This window comes from Populus euphratica, unplaced genomic scaffold (genome assembly GCF_000495115.2).
Source record: "Populus euphratica unplaced genomic scaffold, PopEup_1.0 scaffold329.1, whole genome shotgun sequence".
In the NCBI taxonomy this organism is placed as follows: Eukaryota; Viridiplantae; Streptophyta; class Magnoliopsida; order Malpighiales; family Salicaceae; genus Populus; species Populus euphratica.
In genome coordinates, this window is record NW_011500009.1 from 529,394 (window position 1) to 551,865 (window position 22,472).

Below are 22,472 nucleotides of genomic sequence, written 5' to 3' on the forward strand. Positions count from 1 at the left end.
TTGGTGGACAGAGATTCATTGAATAAAAGAGTTTTCTTTAATTGGAGCAACAAAGATTGCTGATCGCTCTGGCATCTGCCCGAAACCAGACCTGTGTTGACGCTGGAGGGCACCGTTAGAAGGGGCATGAAGAAAAACAAAGTAAGGAGAGGAATTTTCATTGTCAAGTGGATTGTTTGCATGGATGAAGTTGCTGTCTTTTGCGTGGTACCGTACTCTAACACTGTTTGTTTGTTTTGGAATGTTTTCATTTGAAAATATATTAAAATAATTTAAAAATAAAAAAAATATTAATTTAAAATAAATATATAAAAATTTAAATTTTTTAAAATATTTTAAAATGCAAAAACTTTCAGATAAATGAATCATTTTGGCTGTGATTTTCCCTTGACTTGAAGACTTTTCAATGCATACTTTTTTGGACCGAGAAAAATTGAGGCCGGTATGGTTTCAATTCTGGCAGTTTACAGGAATGCGGTGTTTTTTAAAAATTTAAAATTATTATTTTAATATTTGAAGATTATATTTATATATATATATATATATTAAAAATAATTTTTTTAAAAATAAAAAAAATATATTATTTTAAATACATTTCTCAAAAAAATACTTTTAATTGCAATCCCTACCAACACCTCTTTCAATTGGTTGGTATGGATTAAGTAATTAAAAAAATTATTTTTTATATATAAATTTTAAAATGAATTGAACTAAATTCATGGTTTTACCTTTGTTATAATCAAATAAATCAAATTTAAATTGATAAAATCTTAGTTGAGCAATTTTTTTTATAGATTTTGATTTAATGTGTTTATAATAAACTTTTAATTTATAATGAGTTTTTTAAAATACTATAAAAAAATAATTTTAAAATTAACACATTATCTTATCACTTCATTTTAAAATGATGTCAAAATCAAATTCCAAATCATTTCATCAAGCCTCTTGCAAGTTTAACATCAACGATAATAATGGTGGAGGGTCCTTTTTGCTTTGACTATTGGAGCCTAGAGAGTCAATGGCAGGATCCTATTTCTATTCTTTTTACCATGTATTAGGGTGGTATACATCTAGGTACTATCAATAATATTTTTATATATAATATAAATTCATATGGTAAAATTGAATTGTAATAAAATTTAACTAATTATATAAATAATTTTCAGAGATAAAAATAAAACAAACAATATAAAATCTTGAGGTATGTATATATAATTCAAATAAAAACCTATACATAATTGTTTCTAAAAGTTCTTTATAATACAGATATGTTTATATAAAACTCATTAACTAACCATATAAGCCTTGTGATGTTAATAAAATTATGTTTGGAAATGTGATAATAGTTGATTTTTAAATTGTTTTTTATTAGAAAATATATTAAAATAATATATTTTTTTATTTTTTAAAATTTATTTTTAAAATTAATATATTAAAATGATCTAAAAACATTAAGAAATATAAATTTAAAAGAAAAAAATAAATAATAATATTTTTTTTCAAAAATATTGTTAAAATATATAAAAAAAATGCTATGAACGAAAAGAAGCTGTGGCAGAAACTAGTTTACCAGCTACATAACATAAATTGCAAATTATTCTAGCAGATAACAGTTGTATTAAAAGGAAAAACAAAATAGAAAGAATATGATGCAGAAAAGAATGATATTTCAAATCAAACATTGTGGCCTAGAGCAGCAGTCTGTTCTATTTTAATGTCAAAACCAGTCGCCACAAGGGCGGACGCATGCATGGCCCCGCGTGGGTTTTGATCTCTTATCAATATTTTTTAATTGATTACATATAAAAAAAATTGTAATTTTTAATTAAGGTATCAAAATATTCTGAAAATTTATATGAAACCTTTTAATATAACGTTTTAACTTGAGTTAAAATTTTAAAAAAAAATAAAAAAAATTCAAAAATTTAGTAAAAAATTACAATTTAATTAGTTTTATGATATTGGATAAAATTTTCAATTTAACCATCAAATTGAGTTAAAATTTTATGAAAGGTCTTAAAATATATTAAATACAATCTTGTTAAAATTTTAGAATGAACAGAGATTGATGAAGCTAACAAAAAAAAACATCAAATAAAAGCAAAATGACTCATTAAGGATAAAATGGTTATTTGCTATTAAAAAATAAAACAAATCAGTTCTTTCTTCCTTTTATATTTTATTGACTAGACAAAAACAGAATAGAAAAATAAATAAAAGAAATGACGAAAGAGATAGAAAGAAAAGTAAGGAGAAAACATAAAAAAAATATTCAAAGAAAAAATAAAAAAAATAAAAAAATAATATTGTAAACTTACAAAGTTTAACTTCTAAAATACTAAGAAAGATTCAACTGAAGGAAGAAGGAATTGAGAGATGAAAAAAATTTAATTACTTTATTTTTCAGTTAACATGAGATTGTTATGTTATTTTATTCTGGTTGAGGAATTGTTAAAATATCGATTCAGATTTGATTATAAATAAATTATATTATATAAAACATGAAAAATATAATTTTAATAGTGAGTTTATATTTATTTTTATTTTAATTTTATATATTTTTAAATTTATTTTTTAATATTTTAGATAGTATATTTGAATTAAAATTGTATTATTAAATGTATATAAATTAATAATTGAACTTAAAAAATTTATATATTTATTTATTAGGGAAAAATTCCTTTTTACAGAACTTCATCTCTCTGTCCCGGAATTACATCCCGGATGAGGACGTCCGGTTTATCCTTTGTGCGCCTAATTTTGGAGCCTCTTCCAGCTACCAGCGGGTTGGCCCTAGTAGCAGGCGGAGCAGCAGCAATGGCAGCCCAGGGGTCATCGTCATCAAGTGCTGTAGCTGATTTGAAATTCAAAGTTCCTGCCGTGGTTTTTGGTTGCAAACTTCCAGCTAAGGAAGTAGAGGTAAAATTAATATTAACGAGACTTGCTGAATGTCTCATCAAGAGAACAGATGACAAGGATATTCATCTAACACTGGAGCAGGTGATATATAATAGACAAAAAGACATACCTCAACGAGGTTTTTTTTTTAATTTGGAAGAAAAATAAGTTAACAAGAGGAGTATTCATAATTCTATTAAACTCTGAAAATTGTGAGTTTATTGATATTTTTGCACCAATCAAGTCTAATTTTATTTTTTTCAAGCTTTTGATTTGATTTTATAAGTTAAATATTCCTAAAATTATATAGTTTTAAAGTCAGCCCGGAATTTTAACGATATTAACCTTTGTAAATAACATTTAACCGCGTTGACCTGGTATTATTGATTAGGGAGTCAACGGGAGAAAATTATCGGCCTTTCTTATTCTACCGTGTATTGTATTGTAATAAAGACGTGGACATCACATAATGTCATAATCAAAGCCATTATTCGAATCAATGCAAGTTCCTACCCCTCAGAGGCCTAGCTTTTGCACTTTCCCTCTTAGATTTATTTTTTAGGATTTTATTTAATTAACTAGAGCTGGGCCTCTTGGTCTTTTGAATTTGAAACTATTTTGGGTCTTGAATATGAAACCACGTCGAGCCATCTCGGCCCGCACTAGGGCTTGGCAATAACTATATATATGAAACCATACCCAATCCCGCAATCAGTCTTCCTTCTCCTTCTCATTCTCGTTGGGGCCTTCAAAAAGCTTAACAGCCCACCCCACCGCCATCACCATGAGGGCCAAGGTAACCTCAAAATCTCTGCAACCTAATCTAAAACATTGTGCACTTGATTGCTTTTAATTGGTATCGTTGAGTTTTGGGTTTTTGGTTTATGAGTGGAAGAAGAAGCGTATGAGGAGATTGACCTTTTTCAGTGGAAGAAGAAGCGTATGAGGAGATTGAAGAGGAAGCGTAGAAAGATGAGGCAGAGATCTAAGTAGATTTTCTCATTTCCGATTACTTTCTTCTTCTTTTCTTTTAGTGTGTTTTAAATCAAAAGGTGGATTATGTAGTTTCCCCCTGTGTTTTGATTAATCAGATGATGGGTTTATCTATGGATATATTTATTTGTTTTCTTTGAATGTTGATGAGTTTGGCTTCTTTCCTTGATAATTTCCTTTGGGATTTTATCTGTTTAAATGGAATTGGAGTTAGATTGATAAGATTATCTGCTTGTGATTATCATTATTTTCTTTCCATTTTTTTTTTTGTTGGGTTTTGTTTGTGGGTTAGATAGTAGTGAAACCACATTGTTTCGATATGGTGATGACATCTCGGTTTGGGTCATTTGGTTCGACAATACAATCCTGGTTTGATATTGCGTTTTATTGTGATTTGTGCTGAGAGATTATGAAATCTTGGTGTGATTATTTGGATACCAAGTTCATAGGTAATCGTGTGTCTCTCATTTTGTTATCTCCGGGTATCAAGTTGATAAGTAATCGTGTGTCTCTCATTTTGTTATCTCGTTATGCTCAAGTTGATTTTTGGCGATGCAAATCATGGAAGTTTTGAGGTAATTGGTGGGGTGTTGTAGTTTTGTGGATGATTAGGTAATGGGATTTTGTGTGTTATTGTTGTCGTGCGCAAGCTGATTTGCTGCGATGCAAATGGATGGGTTGTGGAAGTTTTGGTGTGATTATTGGGTTATTATTGATCTGGAGTTGGTAAGTAACGGGATGCTTCGCACTTTTTCGCACTATTTAGTCAGGTGCAGGCTGATCTTCAGCTTTGTAAATGGTTAGCGGCTAGCATTGCTTGATTTTACTCTTGTTACTTGCATTATGTATGATTATAAGCAGTTAGCATTTGTTGCATCGAACTGTAGGCTGTAGATTTTTTAATGTGATAGTGCTTATGTAACTGAAAAACTGTATTGCTGTGCTTAGATTCAGTATTTTTCCTGCCAAAGAGGACTATGTATGCTTCGTTGCTGATTGTAGAACAGAAGCAACAGATATGCATCAGATTAACCAAGTCCTCGTTAGTGTTAATGAGGATGTCTAGGAGTACGGCATATGAAGTGATTGCAGGACTGCAAACAGTTCTGCATGGCTCATAGCTAATGAGGCTTCGAATTGCAGACCCAGATGTTTCATCAATAACAACCATTTTCTGAATTTTATATCCAAGATTCTACCTGACCCCCTCCTCCTGGATTTGATGCTGGCATCTACAAGATGTGTGGCAGAAGGAGTAACAAGCTGCCCTTGGTAAAAAACTTTCTTCTTCCATTTCTTCAGCGCAGTCAATTAACCAGGTTCTTTAAGAGGTCTAGCAAGTGCTTTTTTCCTCGGCTAGGTAGATCTTCTGGGAGTGGATGGTACGAAGATATGTGGGGTTAGAGATGAAGGGTACAAGGTTGATTATAAAAATTATATAAAAATGGTCGGCTAGCCATTTCCTTTCAATATAAAAATTATATATTTTTTTTTCATACGAGAATATGTTTATAAACATGGTCCCCTGAACTATTGATTGAAATGTAATTAATCCTTGAATAAATTATTGAACGCAATTAGTTCTTAAACAAATCAATTCTGATCCATTCTCTCTTCTTAAACATGTCTCTCGTGTGTTTTTAACCGGTTAAGGATCGAATGAAGACCTGATTTTAATTAATAAAAAGGTTGCTTAAATCTTCACTTTTTTTAATGACTAATTTACACTACATAATTTATGCATCGATTATATACATTTTAACCAATAATTCATGGATTGTTAAACACTCTTTATCATGTTGCTATCAAGAGAACTTTTCCATAGGCAATGTGCTAATAACTTTATTGGACTTTTACATAAATTAATTATTTTCATTTATTTATTTATTTTACTTTCCTCTCACTTTTCCTTCCAAACGTGCACGTTGTAATATTTCATGAAAATACTTCAAGATATTAAAAAAAATAACATTTAAAAATATTAAAAACACAGCCTCTTATTAAACCCGATCACTTTTGACAAGTACATCTAAGATTTGACCTAAATGAACTAAGTTTATCTTTTAATCATGTTAAAAGTTGACTCAACGATTTAACTTGGAAAGACCCTTTAAAAAATATTGTCTAAAATAACATTATTTTAGACAAAATAAATAAATAAATAGACCAGAGTGAAACCATCACCTTGGAGGTTGAGATGCTCAACCCGTGACCCAGCCCATATCATGGGCCGGGCTGGGTAAAACCGCTTTTAAAAACCAAATGCAGGCATCTTACCCCTGCTCGGATCGCTCTGACCTTGTTCAGAACTAAGGCAGCTAAAGACCAAATGCTAACATGCTAAAAAGCACTGTAGCTCGTACAGCAACGTTCAAGCTCAATTTTTTTACTTCCTATAAACAACGAGAATACCACTCCGATTTTGATGCTGTAACACAAGAGGAGGTCAAGTCGTTCTAATGGCGATTGATCATCAAAAAATGGATATGGACATCGACAACAAAGGTAATGCAACGTTTCTTCAAACATGTGTTCACTTTCTTCGCAAGGGCTTTGAGTTATGTTCCCCAATTCAAACATTTTTGTGCGTTTTCTTGGCCTAAAAAGGTGAAGAACAGCAGAAAGGAAAGCCAGTGATGGTGATTTTAGTGGGTGCACCAGGAAGTGGCAAGTCATCTTTCTGTGAACACGTAATGGGTTCCTCTTTAAGACCTTGGACTCGCATTTGTCAGGTTTCTTTTCTAATATCACACACTTGTTTGTTAATATGTTTAAATGGGTTTGGTTTGGTTTCAAGTTCGTTAATTCTGGATGTTAAATTGATAATTAGTCAATTTGGGGTTTCGGGTTTTTGTTGAAGGACACTATTAATAATGGTAAAGCTGGAACTAAGCCACAATGTCTAAAGAGAGCAGCGGCTGCGTTGAAAGAAGGAAAAAGTGTGTTTATTGACAGATGCAATTTGGATAAAGAACAACGCTCGGATTTTGTGAAGTTAGATTGTGGCGCACAAGTAGATGTTCATGCTGTTGTGCTTGATCTTCCTGCTCAGCTTTGTATTTCGCGATCTGTGAAAAGGACTGGACATGAGGGAAATTTGCAAGGTGGGAAAGCTGCTGCGGTTGTGAATAGAATGTTGCAGAAGAAAGAGTTGCCCAAGCTTAATGAAGGGTTTGCTCGAATAGTGTTTTGTCATAATGAGAATGATGTTGAGGCTACAATTAAGGCATATACTGCGCTTGGTCCTTTGGATACCCTTTCAAATGGTTGTTTTGGCCAGAAGAATCCAGATGCGAAAATCCAACTTGGTATAATGAAGTTCTTGAAGAAAGTCGAGGCTCCTTCCAGTGTAGGATCATGTTCAGATAGTGTGCAGGATTCTGCCTGTCCTCAGGCTAGTAACGCAAACAATACCTGCTGCAAAGGAACAACAAAAGAGTCTTTATTATTAGGTGCTGCTAGTAAGGAGGTAAAAGAGAGTGAAGACTTGGCCAAAGGCTCTGTTGACGCTGATGTATCTGTGGGTGACATTACCACTCTAGCATTTCCATCTATTTCGACAGCTGATTTCCAGTTCAACAATGAGAAAGCATCAGATATCATTGTTGAGAAAGTTGAAGAATTTGTGAATAAGCTTGAAAATGCCAGGCTTGTTCTTGTGGACCTGAGTCATGGATCAAAGATTCTGTCTTTGGTTAGGGCTAAAGCTGCAAAAAGGAACATTGACTCAAAGAAGTTCTTCACGTTTGTGGGAGATATAACTCGACTTTATTCGCAAGGAGGTTTACGCTGCAATGCGATAGCTAATGCTGCCAATTGGTAAGCTTTGTCATCTAGTTATGCTGTGCTGTTTATGTGGTTCTTGGATGTTGAATGTTTAAGAAATAATAGATTGTAGAGGCTTCAAAAGCTACAATATAAGGTTGAAATAGAGATTCAAATGGGGTGTTGAATAGAGGCTTGAAATGTAAAAGCTGGGAATTGCTGTGAGCCATGTGTTATATTTTGTGGACAACACTCTTATGCATATGTGGAACCTGGCTTTAATAGACACTTCTATCTCCAAACATGTCATCTTATTTTTCGTCCATGGGTATAATGCAATAAAACTTTTTAAGTTTTGGTTCAAAGTTGTTCACCTTCTGAGATGCATGTATGTGACACTTAAGCATCAATCTCCCCACTGATTTATTAACTTTTCATCTAAACATGTTTTTCTCAGATTCCAGATTTTATTTGCTCTGATGACGCTTAGCTGGTTCTTCTCTCTGTGTGTGTGCATGTCTGTGTAACTATTAGTATGATCATGTTATTTATTTGCACATGAATTATATCAACAAGATAATCCCCTGCAGGCGATTGAAACCTGGAGGTGGAGGTGTGAATGCTGCAATTTTCGCTGCAGCAGGTCCTTCCCTAGGGACTGCAACTAAGGAACGAGCAAAATCTCTTCTCCCTGGACATGCTGTGGTTGTTCCTCTCCCTTCAGATTCTCCATTGTATACTAGGGAAGGGGTATCCCATGTCATCCATGTTCTTGGGCCAAACATGAACCCACAAAGACCTAATTCTCTGAATAATGACTATACTAAAGGTTGCAGCATTCTGCGTGAAGCTTACACATCACTTTTTACTGGATTTCTGTCTATTGTGAGATCCCGTTCAAAATTACCAAGGAGAATCAGTGAAAAACGTGAATTGTCACCTTCAGATTTGAAAGATCCCTCTCATGGTCCCAGGAATCATTTAACAAACAGTGATCAAAAGATTAAGAGAGATGATGACTGTGTATATGAGAGAAGCAAAAAATGCAAGGGGACTCACGATGAAACTGTAACTGATATTTCTGCTCCTTGTTCCACATATGGAAAGGTAACTGGAGACAAAAGTAAGTTAGAAGGACCCACATCAAAGAGCTGGGGCTCATGGGCACAAGCTCTTTACCACATCGCCATGCATCCTGAGAAGCACAAGGACAAGTTGCTGGAGGTTTTAGATGATGTTGTTGTACTAAATGACCTTTATCCAAAGGTAAGCCTTTTAATGTTAGCTCCTTTCTCTATTCTTTTAAGGTGAATGATTATTTAGTTAAATTGCCATTAATTTTCACAGGCATGCAAGCATCTCCTAGTTTTGGCAGGACATGAAGGTCTTGATTGTCTTGCAGATGTGCATCAAGAACACCTTCAGTTGTTAATGACAATGCATGCTGTGGGTTTGAAATGGGCTGAAAAATTCTTGCATGAAGATTCATCAATGGTCTTCCGCCTTGGATACCACTCGGTATGCAATGAATGCTTAAGCTCAGAAGTTGTTTGTTAACTTTGTTCTTTTTCTGCCGTGGTCTCTGCTTATACAGTCAGACTTTGTTGAGTCAGAGAAGCAACTCTCAGAGCCTGACTGAAATTGTCTCGGAAAAGTTGGTGTAGGGGTTTTCTTACGGTCTGAAAGAATTTTTATATTGAGGGCCATAAGTTGCAGAGTGGCAATAAAACACGGGCCAAATAGGGTGGTTAGCTGATGTTATCTCTATTTACAGGAGCCAGGTACAATAATTTGACATAGGAATAGAGGTTGGAACTGAGGATGTGATTGTGGAAAAAGAGATGATGTTATTCATAAAAAAATGTGACAAAACTACATAATAACAGAGCTGTTTGTGGCAATAATTAAGAGATAAAACATCATTCTGAATCTGGGGCTGTTTTATATCTTTCATATTCTTGCGAAATATTTTCACCTTTTACCTTATTTATGTTTTGTTTTTACTCTAATTCTCATTTTCTAACCAAGCTGCTCCATTACTGCTTTAGTATTGAAACTGTTAACTACGGAGGGGGGTTTTTTTAACATGCTTGAACTGTCTCTCCGTCAAACTGTTAACTACAAAAGGAGGGGGGGTTTTTTAACATGCTTGAACTGTCTCTCCGTGCAGGTCCCTTCAATGAGACAATTACACTTGCATGTGATTAGCCAGGATTTCAATTCCAATCATCTCAAGAACAAGAAGCACTGGAACTCTTTTAATACTGCCTTTTTTCGAGATTCATTGGATGTGATTGAAGAAATCAAGAATCACGGGAAAGCAACAATAAAAGATGAAGATTGCCAGTTGTCAATGGAGTTGCGATGCCACCGATGTAGAAGTGCACACCCTAATATACCCAGGCTAAAATCACATATTAGCATTTGTCAAGCCCCCTTTCCTCGTGCTCTTCTTGAGAATGGCCGTTTAGTGCTTGCACCAAAACATAATTGGAGTAATACATAGGTATCTATGGATCATGCAGCAACAAAAATTTTGGTGTGCTTCAACTTCTCATTTCTGGCGCAAAAGATGACTTACAAGAGGACATGAAACTCTTTTTGCTATAGGGGACCAAATACAGCTTTCTTCTCAGTTTGGGTTTTCCATCATGGAGCTGTACGGTGCCGTAGAAGTTTATGATATGGACGGCAGTCTTTACTCCCTAAAGCAACACAATCAGCTTAAATCCTCATTGTTAATTTTAACTGGGGAATTTGGGAAACTCGGAGGCGGATGCTAACCTTTTCTCCTTTTTTTACCCCTCCTTAATCTATATCTATATTTGGTGTCTGCTGCATTTGCCTTCGCTACCTTTGCTCGTACCAACAAGGTTTTAACGTTTTACTCTTGTGAAATTTTGTCAATTTAGCAGAACATGATACAGCTTCGTTGAGATTGTGGTCAATACACGATCCTTTGTATTCTTGGACGCTTTGCATAGCAGAAGACCCTGAACACAACTCTGCTTGTGGATTAGAATGTCAATTTTAATATCTTCGAAGGAAATGACTTGGAAATTCTAGCACTTGCCAGCAGCAGCAGCAGCAGCTAGCTACCTATAGTTTCACTTTGCCACTTCAAGGTAAGGGAGTTTCAGGGAAGACTGGAGTATTTTCAATGTATCGAATCTTCGGCCTAATTTTTTTGATAATAACCAGAAAGAGTAACCTTTGCTGTATTTCATCTTCTCAACCTGTGTTTTCTAGACCATCTCTTCACCTGCTCGCAAATGATAGTTTTAAGCTCTCCTGTTTCCCAGGTCATGTCAAGAATCTACACTAGGAAACACAAGTAAAAGTAAATATAACCCCTTGCCATAAAATTTTCAAAGCAATTTGCAAGAATATCCCCAGTGGACTATGGTTACAATCTTGCTTGACGAAAAATGAGAGCCTGTATTCTGTGTTGTACTGTAGGGTGGATGATTTAATTATCAAACACTGCCTCCATAAACTTTGGATCTCTAGCGTCAATCATGGCGTTCGAGGTTTTGTCTTTGTTCCTAGGGGACATGATATGATGTGATGGGTTATGATTTATCATTATTTTTTAAATAATTTCTTTGTTAGCCCCAAACCCATTTTTTCTTACAACATGTCGATCTTAGAGGGGATCTGGAAATGAGTTTAGGCCCAGGCTCGTGCCGTGGGCCCATTTCCAGGTCTGTGACCTATCATGGTTTCGAGCAAGGCCTGGGACCAGCCCTGGCCCACTTGGCCTTCGGCTTTTATACATGTAGAACCTTTTTTATATGTATATGTGGCCACTTGGGTCCAGGCCCCGCGCCAAATCCTAACGCCAAGTCACTCGACTTAGCAGTCTAGGCTTAGACGCCCTGTCTAAGTCTAGCAGCTAGACCAATCAGCCTAACACCTCTTGGGTCTGGACGTTGTAGCCTAGGCCTAGCCTTGGGCATTGCTCAGCATGTGTCAAACGCTCTTTGGACCCATGCATTATGAGTTGAGCCTAGTCCCAAGCGTTGTTTGGGTTTAGGCTTGTGGTTTGAGCTCACATCTAATCCCTTGAGATTTTTTTTTTCTAAACTCAGATTTTTTTATTCTAAATCCAAAGTGTCAAGAGACTCTTAACTTTTGGAGTCTCTTGCTTATTGCATATAATATAAGAAATTTCCTCAAAAAATGTGTATTTCGCCTACATCTTTATATATAAGAATTTTTCATGACTTACCCTATTCATATCTTTTTAGTGCATATGTTAAAGGATATTTGTTTTTCTTAATATTTTTTAAAGAAATATTTATTTTTTATTAATACATATGTATTTATTTATCTTATTAATATTTAATATTTTTTAGATGAAATGACCTTTTAATCTTCTCATTTAAGCAGAAGAATAAAATTCATAAATTATAAATATTTTTTAACTATTCACGTAAATTATTTATAATTTTTTTCATTCTTAATATGCATACATAATATTATTTTTTCTTACAAAGCATTCATTACATATTAAAATAAAAACAAACAACCTTATTCTTAAAATTTAATATTCCTGTACATATTTATTACAATCAAAATTACAGTAGGCCTTTGCTTTGATGTTCTAAACTACTTTTGGTTATTGCTATAAAAAAAACAAAGAACATGTTTATTTCTTGAAAAGTAGTTTTTAAAGAAAAACAAAGGTCATATTTGTTTCTTGAAAAGTAATTTTTTAAAAGTCATTTTTCAAACTTTCTTGTGTTTGTTTGGTTATTTTCCAAACTTCCCTGTGTTTATTTGCTATTAGAAAAGGTAGTCAATGAAAAATACTTTTCGGTTAATAAAAGTAGTCAATAAAAAATACTTTTCGGTCAACGGAAAACACTTTCCAGTCAAAAGAAAACGTTTTCCCGTTAATGAAAAATACTTTCCAATCAAAAAAAAAATTTAACTTGGTTTCCAGGAAAGTGTTTTCCCTTCTAGCTGTGTTTGTTTTTTGAAAAATAGTTTTCAAAAAATCACTTTCCAAACTTTCATGTGTTTGTTTGCTATTAGAAAAGTTGGTCAATGGAAAACGCTTTCCAGTCAAAGAAAGATTTAGCTTGATTTTCAGGAAAGCGTTTCCTTGAAAAATTTGGGCGGAAAACATTTACCGGAAGTTGTAAAAAATTTAGAAATATCACAAAAAACACTTACCAGAAGTTGTAAAAAATTTAGAAATGTCATTATTTGCTGATTATATCAAATTTGATCCTCAAATTTTTGATTGCTATATATATTTTGTTTTGAATATTTATTTTTAATTTCATCTCTTAAAATTTAATTTTTATATTAACTTTGGTCTTCATTTTTATAATTACTATTGGGTTTTTTATTTATTTTTTATTAAAAAAATTTATTTATCGGCTTTTTTTTATTATTTTGTTTATTAAATTTTTTTATCTATCAAATTTGGTCCTCATTCTTTTGATTGTTATTTATTTTATTTGAAATACTTTATGAAAAGTTAATTATTATTATTTTAATTTGTTCATTGTTTTTAAGATTTGATCTTTATTGTTTGGATTATTATTTATTTTATTTGAGATAATTTATGAATATTTTATCTGAGATAATTTATGAAATTTTTTTTTTTTTCAATTTCATTTTCATTCAACTTTTTAATTTGTAAGATTTGTTCTTTATTATTTAATAAACTTAAAAAAAATAAAACATTAATAAGTTATTTTCCAGTTTATTTCACATGACATAACCAAATATTGGAAAATATTTTCCAACTTATTTTTCATTACATTATCAAATATCAAAAAATATTTTTCTAAAATTTATTTTTTCTGAAATTTACTTTTAAAAACAAATTATTTTTCAGCAAATAAAGAAGATCAAAGTAAAAGAATGCATTCCAACAACTAGATATCAAAATGCTTCTGCACTATGCTTTGTGGTAGGTATGTTACTGCACACAATCTAAACAAGGGGCTGTCTGGTAAAAATTCCACCTTAATTCGTGCCCAAGATTTTGATCATATATGTCACTTAAACAAGATTATTAGCTTTCTAATCCCATATTAAGATTAAATGGTCTTTGAGGCGAAGTACTTTGGCCCCATTCTGCGTGGATCTTACTGCCCGTGCAAGTGAAGGACGCATTGATCCGGTTATTGGGCGACACTCTGAAATTGAAAGCATTGTTCACATGCTTTGCCGGAGCACAGAAAATAACCCCATCCTTCTTGGTGAAAGTGGAGTTGGAAAGACAGCCATTGCCAAAGGATTAGCTATAATTTTTTTTTTTCATGTTTACTGTATTTTCTCTATAAAAATATTGATTTAGGATGTGTTTGGGAACACAATTCAAACCTGTTATTAAAAATTAAAAAATTTATTTTTATATTTAAAATTATTTTATATATATATATATATATATATATATATATATGAAAATCCTCATAACCATTAAAAAAAACTGTTTTGCAAGTACAACGCTTTCTTTATGAACTACACATGTTGAGTTTTGGAAGATCATCGCCACACATGGAAAAAAACACGACAGGCATTTTCTTCTATCCTTTTTCCGGCCAGATGGTGTCCCCTGCCAGCTTTCATCTGTGCAGAGTAAATCCCAAGTTTTTTATCGAAGAAAAAACAAATGAATCCATACTCCGAGTATCCGAACTTTAAATCGTACTAGCAATCTGAAGTTGGGATGGTAACAACCAAGGACCACGCTAGAACAGGCTTTCAACCATCACTTTCAAAGTAGTTTTCTACTGCCCCCCAGGTGGACCAGATTTCCACCGTCACCGGTCAAATTGTCGGAGGATATTTTGCATTCCTCGGATTGAATGGCACTCTCAACTCAGAATTCAGATGCAATTACCCCGTGACTGCTCTCTCTTTCACAAGTCTTCCCCGAGCAATCAATTGGCACAGCCAGTTGCAAGCGGAGGAAATTGGTGAGACCCACAGCTTAGACAATGGACATCATCATCAGGATTGGAATTATGAACCTTTCTTAGGTCCCTTCCACGCCTTGCACTAGATTTTTGCAGCACTTGCAGCCAAGGGTGGAACTATAAAATTTTAACTAGGGTTTCGTCATAAAAACTATAAAATTAGTAGAAAGCAAGGATTTTATTTTCGGAGAGGCTAAATGCATAACTGCCATAAAAAAATTGAAAAAATAAAGATTAAAATTAAAAAAATTTAAGACTTTCGAGGGTGCAAAGCTTGCCCTATGTCCGCTCCTGCTAGAGAATGCATGTCTAATTTTTAAAAGGTATACTTAAAATCATGAGGCTATAAATTTATTCAGTTTATTAATTTAAATTTTATAAACCTATTATTAGAAATTTATGTGATTATTAACTTTAACACCTATAAAATTATTTATATTTATATAACTATTGACTTAAAATTTATAAAATTAATTATAAGGTATTATAAAATTAATTATAAGGTAATGGGACACACATATTAATTAAAAACCAAAAAAACGAAAAGCATGTATGTATTAAATATTCACTTGTACAGTTGATATAATTTTGACCAAGTTTACTAACAAAATTGCAAAAGGACCACTCGTCATCTTTAACTATTTAATATGAAAGAAACTTCGATCTTGACTGGCCAAAAGGCCTGTCAAGGATATTTTACATGGGATATACTCTCAGAAGCCCCATTCAAGTTTCAATCCATCTTAAAAGAAGAGTCCTTTTCGAATAGCTCCACCTCTGCTGCGCTGATTGCTCCATAAAACTTCTCTAGTGAGACCCACCACCGGTGACACTCAAGGGATTGGTCTTTGGACCTAACAAGTAAACACCATCACCTGCATTAGGGAGGATTTTTGCAGCTGTAGCGGACACTGTATATGGCCACACTCAGAAGTTTCTGAAAGGTAAGTGCGGGACATGTTCAGTCATGTTATTTCATGCCTATTGTTCTCTCTTTAAGGTGTCAAGGCAGTCACAGAGAGACGAGAAAGATGACAACGAAATCAAACTCATCAACGAGATAAAATTAAAGGGAAATGAGCTTTGGATACAAGGAAATCGTAGTGCAGATTAAGATCACACAAACTCCAGTACTAGGAAACAATAAACCAAAAACCCGACTGCTTGTAACTAAGACGCATAGCATCTTCACATATTTGCCATTGTGGCAAAAGTCTACTGAGGGTTTGGAGGACGGCTATTGGCAGCAGAGACCCTAGAACCCCATTCCAAAAGTTCTTTACTAGTATCATCCTTGTGAGCAATAACCTCAATGAAGCACAAGCTATCCTTCTTTGATCCTGTTGCAGTCTCAATTGCTTCAACCAGATCTTCCTCACAGAATACCTGAAAGGGAAAATTCAGCAAACGGTGTCGGATGCTTGTTTTTTACTACTGAAACATATATGCATTGAAAGCAAATGAACTTAGTACACAAGCTCACCTTGGCTGTCCAGCACTTGCCTTCACCATTGTGGATGGCATCAACCAAGCCAGTGTAGTTCCAGTTCTTAATCACATTGTAAGGACCATCATGGATCTCGACTTCAATGGTGTATCCACCATTGTTTATGAGGAAGATGATGTTCTTCTGTCCACATCGCAGCATGGTTGACACGTCTTGAACAGTCACCTATAGGAAATTAACGGAGCAATAAGCAATGTATTGAATATGATACTCCGGAAGATGGAAAAAAACAAACATAATTCATAACCAACAATAAATTTGACAAGCTACAAATAATAATTTCACGAAAGGATGAGGATTTGGATATGTCAAAATCTGAAATGTTAGCAGAGGAGGTAAAAAACAGTTCTGGGTAGTATTTCTGGTTGTCTACCTGAAAGCTACCATCTCCAATGAAAGAAATCACACGCTTCTCTGGCACAGCCTGAGCATACCCAAGAGTTGCACCAACTGACCACCCAATTGATCCATATTGCATTTGGAACTCGTACCTACAAATCCAAATTCACATACACCATTAAATTTATGAACTCAAATTTAATTACTATAACATCACATATCAAATTCTCAACTGCTTACCCGCATCCCCTAGGCAATTTCAGCTTTTGGCAGTTAAACCATGAGTCTCCAGTCTCAGCAATCACAGCAGTTTCACCAGACAGCATCTTCTGTATATGTTGAAACAGAACATTAACCCTCAAAGGTTCTTTGGGAGCACCCCTCAAAGGTTGTCCCTCGGGAACAAAAATCCTGTGGTAATTATCATAAGCAGTAGTATTGCACTTGAGCCTCTTAGCAAGGGCACTTAAAAAATCCTTCATCAGAATACACCCAAATGCAGGTCCATTTGCAATCACCACACGTTCAGGCTGCACAATAATCGCCTTCTCCTTCTTGAGAAGGAGAGAATACCCAACAGAACTATAATCATTGAAAATTGGTCCAGCAAACAAGTAAGCATCTGCAGACTCCACAATCTCAGCACAGAAAGCAGTGCTCACTGCACCCCAGTAAGTCCCAATGAAATGTGGATGATGCTCTGGCACAAGCCCTTTAGCCGAAGGCATAATTGCAAGCGCATAACCTGAAGCATCAGCTAACTCCACAAATGCCTCGCCTGCATGTGCGGATCTTAGTTTAGGCCCACCCACCAAAACTGGTTTCACTGCCTTGTTCAAGAAATCGGCAGCCGCTTCCACTGCAGCCTCTAAACCCAATTTGTTACTCAATCTGTAAAACAAAAATCAATACAACACCTAAGTATCCAAACCCCACAATTGTTCCCGATTACTAAGAAGACTTAATTATAAACAAAGACCAATCAAGAATCCAAAGAAATTACTTGGGGGTGAGCGAGAAAGGAACCGGTTCACGGCTAAAAGTTGGATGAGGGATTGCTGACAGGTTACAGCTAACACTGATATAAACAGGCTTGCTTTCTTTCAGAGCAGTTGAAATAGCAGTGTCTATCAGCTCATGTGCATCCTCCAAGTTATTCACCACAGCCTACGAAAACAATCAAACCCCATATACAATTAATCAATAATCACCAAATCCCCACAAATACAATATGATAAGAAAAAAATAATATTATATATATATAAAAGCTGGAATTGTGGGGTCCACAGGTGAATCTATTCTGAAGATCACGATCCAACAACGTTTCTATATTCTGAAAGTTTTAACGTTATTTAAAATATCTTTACCTGAAAACAAGTAACAGTCTGGAAACATGCAAGCTCCTGGCTAAAGTCAGGCAAGCCAATGGTGTGGTGCAGAATCCTGTTAGTTCCATAATCATTGGAGTTGGGCCCACCAACAATGCATATGACAGGCAAATTCTCACTGTAAGCACCAGCAATAGCATTCAGCACACTGAGTCCCCCAACAGTGAACGTGACAACACAAGCGCCAACGCCACGCGATCGGGCGTATCCATCCGCAGCGTAGCCGGCGTTGAGCTCGTTACAGCAACCGACAAGGTTAAGCTCGGGCTCAGCGATCAAGTGGTCGAGAAGGGTGAGGTTGAAGTCACCGGGGACGGAGAAAACGTCATTGACACCGATTTGGACGAGTCGGCGAGCGAGGTGCCGACCCAGCGTCGCCTCGGATGAGTTGATTACGGTGGGTGAGACCGAGCTTTGGATAGCCGCTACGGCGCCGTTTGTCGGGTTGATCATGTCGTTGCTGGTTGGTCGGCAGGTGTCAAGAGATCCTATCTTGGTGTCCATGTTGAAAGAAAGAGTCCTTTTTTTGTGTATATATAAATATTTTGTTGGAAATAAAAGAGAAAATGGAAGAGAAATAAATAGCCAGGTGTAGAGAGAAGAAGATGAAATGAAAAAAAAAAATGAAAAATCAAAAGGAGAAAAATCCAAAGGATGGCTTTTGTTTTGGAGAGGGTTCTGAAGAGGTTAATTTAGTATGAAATTGAGGGTTTTGTTTTTTTGTTCGATCATGGGAGAGGAGATGGCCGCGGGGAGGATTTTATAGTGGAATATTAGGCGAGGGGAGGAGGGTTACTAGGGGCGGTTTTGGGGAGATATTTCAGGGGTGAATTGAAAGGTGGTTTGTGTTCGTGGATTATAGGAGGATCAAGAAAAATCATTAATTACTATTATTTTATGGGAAAAATAATTAACTACTCCTTTTTATGTTGAGAGATTATATTAAGTCCCATAAAAATACAAAAATTATCTCTTTTTTTTGTTTTTTTCCCCCTGTTTCTCTTCTCAGTTCGAGTACTCTGAAATTTCCAAGGAAAAAAAATACAAACATATCATTGTATTCATTAATGTTAATGTTGACACATGGCAAATAAAAGGACAATTTTTTTTTTTTTTTTTTAGATTAACGTGGATGTTCGGGCCAGCTTGCGCACATCACGACTAATCCCACGGGCCCTGGGATAGGAGTGATGGACGGTCCCGGTGGATTAATTGGTGTGTATAGTATTGTGTTTTAAAAATATTTTAAAAAAATTAAAAAAATTATTTTATATTAATAATTTTTTAATATTTTTAAATTATTTTAATTTTATTATACTTATTTAAAAAATTTAAAAATATATTATTAATAACATTTACGAGTAAAAAATATTTTAAAAAATAAGAAACCATTCTTTCAAATCCACTTAAAATTATATTAAAAAATAATTTTAAATTATAATATATTATATTAAAAATATTTTAAAAAATAATATTTTAAAAAATAATCAACTCGAATTAAATACAAATACATGAGTTGAGTGGTTATTAATGATTACTGCTTGACATTCAAGCGCTGTGCTTGCTCCAATTCACTCCACTCCTTTCCATTTTTTAAGCTTTTCTTTTATACAAGTCACGAGATTTTTGTTTCGTGTGAAAGGAAAATGCTACAATTTGTAATTAATGAAACTATTAAATTTATTTTTCTTTTCCTTTCAATGTGTGTAAATATTATAATTTTAAATAGGATAATGTTGTAAGAAATAACAATGAGTATCCATATATTAATTTAAAATAGAGTAAAAATTAAAATCAGTATCTTAATCACTATTTAATAGATAAAAGATTGAGATATTTATGTTTATATAAATCGTAAAATATAAATATTAAAAAGAAATTTGTATCTCAAGCCGGATTAGAGAATACTCATGTTATACTCTGTCTATTATGTATTAAACAAGGTAAACAGTAAATACCTGAGAATCTTACTTATTTATATCAATTCAAATCAATATTCATATGAATTGAAATGTCGTCCTTCGAAGTCAAGAACCACCAAAGATTTTAAGTAGTAAACAAAAAGGAAATTGGCATCCTATAATTAAATAATATTAACGGGTTTCTGTTTATATATTCGTGGGCTTGAAGAAAAAGCAAGTCAAAGGAGTCAACCTATCAAATACCGCAGCCAAGTTCTGGTTAAGTGGGTTTGGTGCGGCTTAGCTGTGCCCTGGTTTTGAGCCCTGTTTCGTTACTGGCTAGATTGCAACAGGACCTGGCGACCGGCCACTGACCACTGCTCTCAGCTCAAGAAACCAGAAAACGACGTCGTAATTATGGTTGAGACTAAAACCACGTACGAGCTCCTCCAAAACCACTTGTTTCCCAGAAAAACCAGTGGAGTTGCTGGTAATTAGTGGACAGCTGCTGAATTAAGAAAAAGTGGGCTAATTAGAGCATTCCACGTGGATTGCACAAACCTGTACATGTTACTGGAGCTTTCCACTTGGTTGATCGGTGGCTGAACAATGACCCAAGGATTGAGACGAGCGAATCAGCAGGACAGAGGTTTCCTAGGCTGGACACTTATTTTATTTTTTTATTGAAACACTTTCATCCTTGAAAAGTTATATTTTTTTTTTTATTGGAACACTTTCATCCTTGAAAAGTTATATTTTTATTGTTTAAAAAATGAAAAAAAAAATCAGGAATTTCCTTTTTATCAGATATATTTTGAAGTTGATTAGAATTATAGTAGATGTTATTTTTTAAAATATTTTTTATTTGAATATATAAAAAAACAAACTGTGATATCTTGAGGAGGTTGGCAAAACCGCAGAACAGTACGAGAATAAGCTTTGCGCTGCGTGGCATCGAATATCGCCGCAGATTGGATCACGTGAGCTCAGTGGACAAGGAGAAGGTTTACGTCAACAAAAGCAAGAGTCGCGGCGGACAACCGACTATTCCACCTCCATTGAGCCACGTGACAATCCAGAGACAGCATCACTGTAAAGTTGAAATGTTAAAATATTATAAGTTGCGTGATTAATGTTTTTAGCCAATTAACCACATGCGGTGTTCCATCTTTAAAAAATATATATTTAATTACTCAAATTAAATATATATTTAATATATTATTTCATTCTAAACATGAATTTAAAAAAAGTTAAAACTTAAAAAACACATATACTCTATTAAAATAAATGTGATAATAATAATAATAATAATAATATATGAGTTATTAAAATAAATGCGATAATAATAATAATAATAATAATAATATATGAGTTACTGTTTTCGTTTCTTTCTCTAGTTCTTTTCTCTACCTTGGAAGAAATTTAATTTAAAAAAAAACAGAATTGATTTTTTTATAAAAATAGAGTTTAAATCTTCACTAAGAAATTATTTAATGCTCCTGATCAATCTATATGTTTCATTGTTTTACAATTTTTTATAAGCACTTGAAAATATTGTCATAAAAAATAGTATTTATTCAATATATTAAATTAATACCATTGATTTTTATTTAAGTATTCGTGGTGGCGTCATGACCGTGATGTCAAGCTGCCACTGTTTTGGGTTTCTACCTTCCTAGCTCCAGTTGTCGGTAGAACTAGATGGCTATCAGAACGTTAGACTTCAAATGGTGAAAGGGAAAGCATATTCAAGGTAGATACTATTTTGAAGAGATAAAGTAAATTTTTAAATAGTATAAATATAGTTTTTTATTATATGTATTTAAATAGAAAAAATATATATTTGAAAAGCTAATTGTGTTGAAGTGTAAGAAATAAATACTTTTTTTTAATGAATTTGATATTATTTTTAATTTACATGATTGCATTTAAGATGTTTATTTTTTTTTGTTGACCCTACTTTAATGATTTTAATTCTCTTAAGAGATATATAAAAATATTATTTTTGAGATAAAAAATATACTTTGGTATCTTATTTAACACTCTTTTGAAGCTTATAAAATAAGTATGGAAGAGTCAAAATTATATATTTTTTTTTAATTTTTTGCTTCACAAAACACCTTTTGAAGTTGCTAGAAAGTTTTTAAAAAATTTAAATTTTTATTTAAAATATTTTATTTTTTATAGTATATACTAATGTTAAAAATATTTTTTAAATAAAAATATTATAATACTTTTTAAAAAATAAAAACAAACAATTACTATCCCACTTCGTGATAGTTACGGGAGAGGTCTATGCGTTCGTAAGGGGACCGCATCAGATTAGGCTTATGTCCATGCCACCTCATTATTTCTTCTAATAATGTGTAGCTTGTTCAAATCTCCTTAGGTTTATTTTGTAACAATATTTAATGTAGCGCTGAATAAAATCGGGTATAAAAAAGTGAAAGGCATAACGAATCTCAATGCATTGATTCGTATCAGACAAAACGTGCGCAGGTAAGCTCAAAGAAAGTAGCAGTGTAATGGATTAAATTTTAAATTTATATTTTAAATATTATTAATTTGAATGGGATAAATTTTAGAGTTATTAAAAAATTATATAATTATTAATTTTAAAAAATTAATAGAAATACATGTAAATTAATCTGATCATCCACAGTTTTTTTTTTTAAAAAAAACCTTGCTAGGGTGACAAATAAAAAAAATAAAAAATATTATCATGTCTGCTTAAAATGGT

At 33.5% G+C, this 22,472-nt stretch overlaps 2 protein-coding genes and 3 long non-coding RNA genes across 5 annotated transcripts; 4 read left to right on the forward strand and 1 right to left on the reverse strand.

Moving 5' to 3' along the window:
- The first annotated feature begins 3,593 nt into the window (after positions 1–3,593).
- On the forward strand, positions 3,594–4,118 carry LOC105141361 (uncharacterized). The gene is made up of 2 exons (XR_845356.1): positions 3,594–3,694; positions 3,826–4,118. It is a non-coding gene; the product is annotated as an uncharacterized LOC105141361 (long non-coding RNA).
- A 250-nt stretch (positions 4,119–4,368) lies between these two features.
- Positions 4,369–5,484, forward strand: LOC105141362 (uncharacterized). Its single transcript, XR_845357.1, has 2 exons — positions 4,369–4,690; positions 4,840–5,484. It is a non-coding gene; the product is annotated as an uncharacterized LOC105141362 (long non-coding RNA).
- A 682-nt stretch (positions 5,485–6,166) lies between these two features.
- APTX (APRATAXIN-like protein) lies at positions 6,167–10,874 on the forward strand. Its single transcript, XM_011048553.1, has 6 exons — positions 6,167–6,396; positions 6,499–6,623; positions 6,752–7,710; positions 8,247–8,922; positions 9,004–9,174; positions 9,827–10,874. Exons 1-6 carry the CDS (start codon positions 6,351–6,353, stop codon positions 10,160–10,162), a joined length of 2,313 nt encoding a protein of 770 aa, XP_011046855.1. The 5' UTR covers positions 6,167–6,350; the 3' UTR covers positions 10,163–10,874.
- Positions 10,875–12,690: 1,816 nt separating this feature from the next.
- Positions 12,691–12,887, forward strand: LOC105141364 (uncharacterized). Its single transcript, XR_845358.1, has 2 exons — positions 12,691–12,788; positions 12,832–12,887. It is a non-coding gene; the product is annotated as an uncharacterized LOC105141364 (long non-coding RNA).
- A 2,742-nt stretch (positions 12,888–15,629) lies between these two features.
- Positions 15,630–18,615, reverse strand: LOC105141365 (pyruvate decarboxylase 2). The gene is made up of 6 exons (XM_011048554.1): positions 17,811–18,615; positions 17,447–17,610; positions 16,684–17,334; positions 16,478–16,595; positions 16,081–16,269; positions 15,630–15,983 (listed from the first exon to the last, which is right to left on the reverse strand). Exons 1-6 carry the CDS (start codon positions 18,333–18,335, stop codon positions 15,813–15,815), a joined length of 1,818 nt encoding a protein of 605 aa, XP_011046856.1. The 5' UTR covers positions 18,336–18,615; the 3' UTR covers positions 15,630–15,812.
- Between the last annotated feature and the right edge of the window lie 3,857 nt (positions 18,616–22,472).

Coding starts and splice junctions, on each gene's coding strand:
- APTX (XM_011048553.1), top strand. CDS start 6,351: ATGGCGATTGATCATCAAAAAATGGATATGGACATCGACAACAAAG. Junction 6,624..6,751: donor CTTGGACTCGCATTTGTCAG/GTTTCTTTTCTA, acceptor TTTTTGTTGAAG/GACACTATTAATAATGGTAA. Junction 9,175..9,826: donor TCCGCCTTGGATACCACTCG/GTATGCAATGAA, acceptor CTCTCCGTGCAG/GTCCCTTCAATGAGACAATT.
- LOC105141365 (XM_011048554.1), bottom strand. CDS start 18,335: ATGGACACCAAGATAGGATCTCTTGACACCTGCCGACCAACCAGCAAC. Junction 17,611..17,810: donor AGACTGTTACTTGTTTTCAG/GTAAAGATATTT, acceptor TTGTTTTCGTAG/GCTGTGGTGAATAACTTGGA. Junction 15,984..16,080: donor GCAAGTGCTGGACAGCCAAG/GTGAGCTTGTGT, acceptor TTTCCCTTTCAG/GTATTCTGTGAGGAAGATCT.